Below are 5,355 nucleotides of genomic sequence, written 5' to 3' on the forward strand. Positions count from 1 at the left end.
CCAATTCTCAAGACTTCCATTGGGCATAAATTGCAGAACAAAGGCTCTTATATAGTCACTAGAACATGTAGTAATCACTGGAACAAGATTTCTGTGTCTAACATTTCTCGTCACTTTGCATTTGGTATCAAATCTCTTGCATACTTGCTCATTGTCCAAATGCAGAACCTTAATGGCCACTGCAGTTCCACCAAACAATGTGCCTTTGTACACAGAGCCAGAGCTTCCCTCACCAATTAAATTGGATTCATCAAAATTATTTGTTGCTCGTTGAATCTCGTGATAAGAAACTAATTGATGAGTCCCGATCTCCAGTACCTTCTCTACCTCTTTGGACTTTCCTTTCTTCTGTCGTTTCATTATCCAAATTGAAACCAACAAGAATATCAGAAAGGATGCAATAACCACTGGAGTAACAAATTTTAGCAGAACCTCCCTAAGCTTTGATTGTTTTCCAGGATTAGTGATAGCACAAGCAGGAATCTCCAATATGTGCATTCCACATAGACCTTTGTTCCCAAGAAATGATTGCAGAGTGGAATTTGCAAACACACCACCACTCGGTATTTCACCTTCTAAATCATTAAAGGAAACATTAATGCTTTTAAGGTATGAGAGTTTTTCCAAAGACTTAGGAATAGTACCTGACAACACATTTGAAGACAAATCCAAGTATTCTAAGCTTATCAAGTTGGCAAAGGATAATGGAATTTTTGCCAAAAAATGAATTGTTCGACAGGTCAAGATACTGCAGGTTTTTGGAGTTCCCCGAATGTGCTTGGTATCATTCCTGAAAAGTGGTTACTGGAAAGATGTAGTTCTACAATGGCTTTCATTCCTCCAATATCTGATGGAACTTCTCCCTCTACTGAATTCAGTGACACACTTAGATAGAGAAGACTACTCATCTTCCAAAGGCTCAATGGAAATTTTGATGAAAATTTATTAGAATACAAATAAAGCTTTTGTAGCATGCTAAGATTTCCTAAGCATTCTGGAATTAATCCAGAGAGCTCATTACCATTCAGAAATAGTTTAACCAAATTAGATAAATGGCATACCGCCTCTGGAATATGTCCCTGCAATTTATTTTTATCTAGATACAGCCCTTGGAGTTGTTTAAGCTTACCAATCTCAGAAGGAATACTCCCTGTCAAGTTGTTTCCTTGAATGTCTATGACTGTAAGACCGCTCATGTTGCCTACATTTGTGGGGATGAGGCCATTGATGTGTGCATATCCTATATAAATGTTTTCAATAGTAGATGAAAGATTCCCAATTGAATTGGGCAGAATGCCATTCAACGGATTTTTACCCACTTGTAGATATCGCAACATCTTACAGTCCGCCAAAGAATTGAAGAATAACAACTCACGTTCTCTTGGTTCATTGGTAAGTTGATTGGTATGTAGGAGCAGTGCTTGCAGCTCACGAAGATTCCCCAAATTATTAGGAATAGTTCCTGTCAGAAAGTTATTATTTAGCTCCAGTTTCTGAAGCTTGGAAGCATTTGCTATGAACAATGGAATTTCCCCTTCCAGCTGATTGACTCCCAACTCAAGTACTTTAAGGTTCGGAAGATGAAGACCTGTAGTGGTTGGAATTCTCCCGGAGAGGTTGTTTAAAGTGAAACCAATCACTTCCAAAGAAGATATGTTGAAAATAGCCTCTGGAATTTGACCAATAAGATTAGAATTATTGTCAAAGGTTAATTGCCTCAAATTTGATAGCTTCCCTAATTCCGGAGGAATTCCCCCCACTATCCGATTGTTTTGACAGTAAAGATCATGCAGAGTGGAAATATTTCCCAATGAAGTGGGAATAGTCCCTTTTATTGGATTATCACCCATATAAAATTTCTCGAGTTTGGATAAACAACCAATATTTCTGGGTATGTCTCCAGCTATATTGTTGAAAGATATGGACAAAACTTTGAGCTCTGTGAGTTGGCATATGTTGGAAGGAATGCAACCAGATATTTGGTTGTAAGATATACTTAAAAGGTTCAGATTTGAAACAATATTTCCTTCGTTTAGCAAGAGAGGACCAGAAAGGATATTATTTCTCAGAGATAGGACAAGAAGTGACGAGATATTAAAAAGTGATGTAGGAATGGAACCAGTTAATTGATTATCGATCAAGGACAGAAATGCAAGCTGGCTCAGATTACCGACCTCCTTTGGAATGTTGCCACTGACTCTATTCCCAGACAAATTGAAGTTCATCATTCTTGTGGCATTTCCAACAGAAGGAGGGACTATACCGGTTAGGCTATTGTTCCCGAGATTTAAGACTCTGAGTTCGGGTACATACCATGGCCCCTCTCCACATTTCACCACTGAGTTCATTGAAAGCCAATGAAATTATTTGAACTCTCCGATTTTGAAATAGACTTGTTGGTATACTTCCGTTAAACTGATTGTTTTGAATATCAATCACTCGCAAGCGAGGCAAGTGGCCAAGTCCATAAGGGATGCCACCACAGAAGTTATTGTTCCCAAGATTGATCTCACTGAGGAAGGACAAATTGGCCAAAGACGGGGAAATTGTGCCTTGAAGTTGCAAATTAGGAAGAGTCAAGGCCACAACCCTTTGCCTTTTTGGACTACAAGTGACACCATACCAAGAGCAAAAAGAAGTATTTTTGGTCCAATTAGTGGCCAAAAAATGATTAGGACTTGTAATAAGATTTTGGAAAGCTAATAGAGCTTGTTGGTCACTCTCATTTGAGGAAGCAAATGATACAGAAAATTGAATTAGAAAGAGAAGAATCAATAAGAAAATGTGCTTCTCCATATGATATAGAATATTTCAAGGCAATTAATTTGTGTTTGTGGTATTTCCAATGATCAAAGTTACTCCACTATATATATAGCACCAAAACAAATAAAATGCTGAAAAGTATGGACTAATTTCCAAAATGTGAAAACAGATTAATGTAAAGACAGATTAAAAGGAGGAAAATAAATAGCAAAATAAAAAAAAAGACACTAATTGGGTTGTGTTTCACAGAACGAAATAAAAGTCATAATATAGAAAGAATAATTGTTAAGAGCAAAGTCAATGGGAGTCAATCTTTCAAATCAACCTTACAAGGCTGTGTTACACAACATACGTTCACTAATTAGCACAAAATGGAAGAAATTTTAATGTTTTCTTTTGAAGAAAATCAAACGTGACACACGCTACTACACACATTGTCATGTGTGATTTCACTTTTTTTTTTTAAATCTATTTTATTTTTTTTATTTTTTTTTCTTTTAATTCCAAAATATAATATATTCAAAATGCGAAAACAGATTAATATGGATGAGGAAAATAAGTAGCAAAAAGATTAATGTGAAAACAGATTATTAAGTATGAGGAAAATAAGAAAAGGAATTTATCCAGTTGACAGTACTACACTACTACTTGGGTTGTGTTTCACAAAATGGAATAGAAGTGGGTTTTCTTTGAAGGATCTTGGTTACTTAGACTACTTTTTGGGTGTTGAAGTTAAAAAAAGTGTCAGATGGTCATGGTCTTATTCTCTCTCAATCCAAATACATTCATGATATTTTGTCTGAATTGGATATGCAAGATTGTAAAGGAGTCTTGACTCCAATGTGCTCCGGTAAACTACCTCGGGCAGCTGATGGTTCTCCGCCTGCTAGCTCATGCTACACTCTACAGGCGCACCCTTGGTAAGTTACAGGATTTATCATTCACACGGCCTGCTGTCAACAAACTATCACAGTTTATGCATGAACCTACCATGAACACTGGAAGGCGGTTAAGAGGATACTACTACGGTATCTTAAAGCCACAACAACTTCAGGTCTTAGAATTCTTCGCAACTCAGACAACAATTTTTACATGTACACTGATGCGATTGGGCCGGAGACCTGAATGATAGAATTGTAGAGAATAGCAGAAGAAAAGTATTGGGAAACCTTCTGCTAGCCCAAGATCGTTAACTAAGATTGGAATATGCAACTAAAGAAGAGGAAGCTAGAAAGGAGAACTTGTTTATGGAAGAACACTCTTTTATTTGGGTTGTTATTAGATTGTTTTACAAATGCCTAATGCCACCCCTATTTATACTTGTATAGGGATGCTTCTAGATACTTCTACAAGAAAAATCTAGATATTCTTATCTTCTAACTATGTAACAAGAACCTAGATATTTCTATACTTTACTACAAATATCTACTTATCTAGAACATCTAGATATTTCTTAAGTATAAATATCAAAGATATTTACTCTACAAAATTCTAGAAAGTTTTACTAAATATCTAAGATATTTTTTGTACCTCCAAAAAATCAACTTTAATTTTTCACACTCCCCCTTAAAGTGATTTTTTGGAAACTACCCCACACTTGTCATGGAAGAGCTCAAACGAAGCTTTGAGCCACGCCTTGGTGAAAATCTTAGCACTTTCTTCCGGACTCCTCTTCCTTCTTCAAATGATAAAGATTTTTCACCGACAGTTGATCCATGTAAATTATCTCCTTGTTGAGTTCTCAAACTCCCCCTTTCTCTTAACTTCTCGACAATTATATTATCCAGAGAAACTCTATCAATTTCTTGTGAAGTCTCAACACCAACATAGGATCCATTGCCATATTCTCTTATGATCTCCTCGATAGATTTTTTGGAAGCTTCAAAGCTTTCAAAAATCATATCATTTGTCTTTGAAACTTCAAAATCAACTTCTTCATCTATTTGGTCATCATTTTCTCCATTTGTTTCCAATGTTCAATCTAAGCCAGTTACTGACCTCGATATGACAGATGATTGACTAGAGACTTCGATCTCCAATACATGTCCCTCAATGCTTTCTTCATGAAGGTCACCATCGGCATACATACTTTTGAACACTGCATGTTCAGGAGTTACTTCTTTGATTTCTTCGATAAAAGCTACCATATCACCAGTATGAACATCTTCAAGAGTTTCTTGCTTCATATCGATGACATCGGTGTCTTACTTCTCCACGTGATCGGCTATATTATATTCTAGATCCTCGATCCAGTATCTTTCAAGATTGATGGAAATCATGGCATCTATTGCTTGAGCCTCAGCTACTAAACATTTTCCCCACTCTTCTTCTTCTTCAATAACCTTTTGAGCCATATTACTCTCCTTGGCTCGGCAATATCTTTTTATATGTCCTACCTGACCACAACAATAACATTTGAGAGGCTTCATAATAGTTGGAAGACTCTTTCTTCATTCCCGGTGATCTTATATCACTTGAGGATCGAGAGTGCAACATATCTCTTGATTTTCCTTTGAAATTTCTCTTGTCGGCTACAAGAGCATTTCCTTCTCCATCTTTGACAAATACACTAGCAAACTGCTTGGCTAGTAG

General features: G+C 36.5%; 1 protein-coding gene across 1 annotated transcript; it reads right to left on the reverse strand.

The window, feature by feature from the left end:
• Nucleotides 1-7: 7 nt before the first annotated feature.
• On the reverse strand, nt 8-4,949 carry LOC107058896 (LRR receptor-like serine/threonine-protein kinase FLS2). The gene is made up of 6 exons (XM_015305136.1): nt 4,762-4,949; nt 4,354-4,650; nt 2,406-2,605; nt 806-2,338; nt 145-644; nt 8-46 (listed from the first exon to the last, which is right to left on the reverse strand). Exons 1-6 carry the CDS (start codon nt 4,947-4,949, stop codon nt 8-10), a joined length of 2,757 nt encoding a protein of 918 aa, XP_015160622.1.
• Between the last annotated feature and the right edge of the window lie 406 nt (nt 4,950-5,355).

This window comes from Solanum tuberosum, unplaced genomic scaffold (genome assembly GCF_000226075.1).
Source record: "Solanum tuberosum cultivar DM 1-3 516 R44 unplaced genomic scaffold, SolTub_3.0 scf00687, whole genome shotgun sequence".
Lineage (NCBI taxonomy): Eukaryota > Viridiplantae > Streptophyta > Magnoliopsida > Solanales > Solanaceae > Solanum > Solanum tuberosum.

Coding starts and splice junctions, on each gene's coding strand:
- LOC107058896 (XM_015305136.1), bottom strand. CDS start 4,949: ATGAAGCAAGAAACTCTTGAAGATGTTCATACTGGTGATATGGTAGCT. Junction 4,651..4,761: donor CAATCATCTGTCATATCGAG/GTCAGTAACTGG, acceptor GATTTTTGAAAG/CTTTGAAGCTTCCAAAAAAT. Junction 2,606..4,353: donor TCTTCCATGACAAGTGTGGG/GTAGTTTCCAAA, acceptor TGTCACTTGTAG/TCCAAAAAGGCAAAGGGTTG.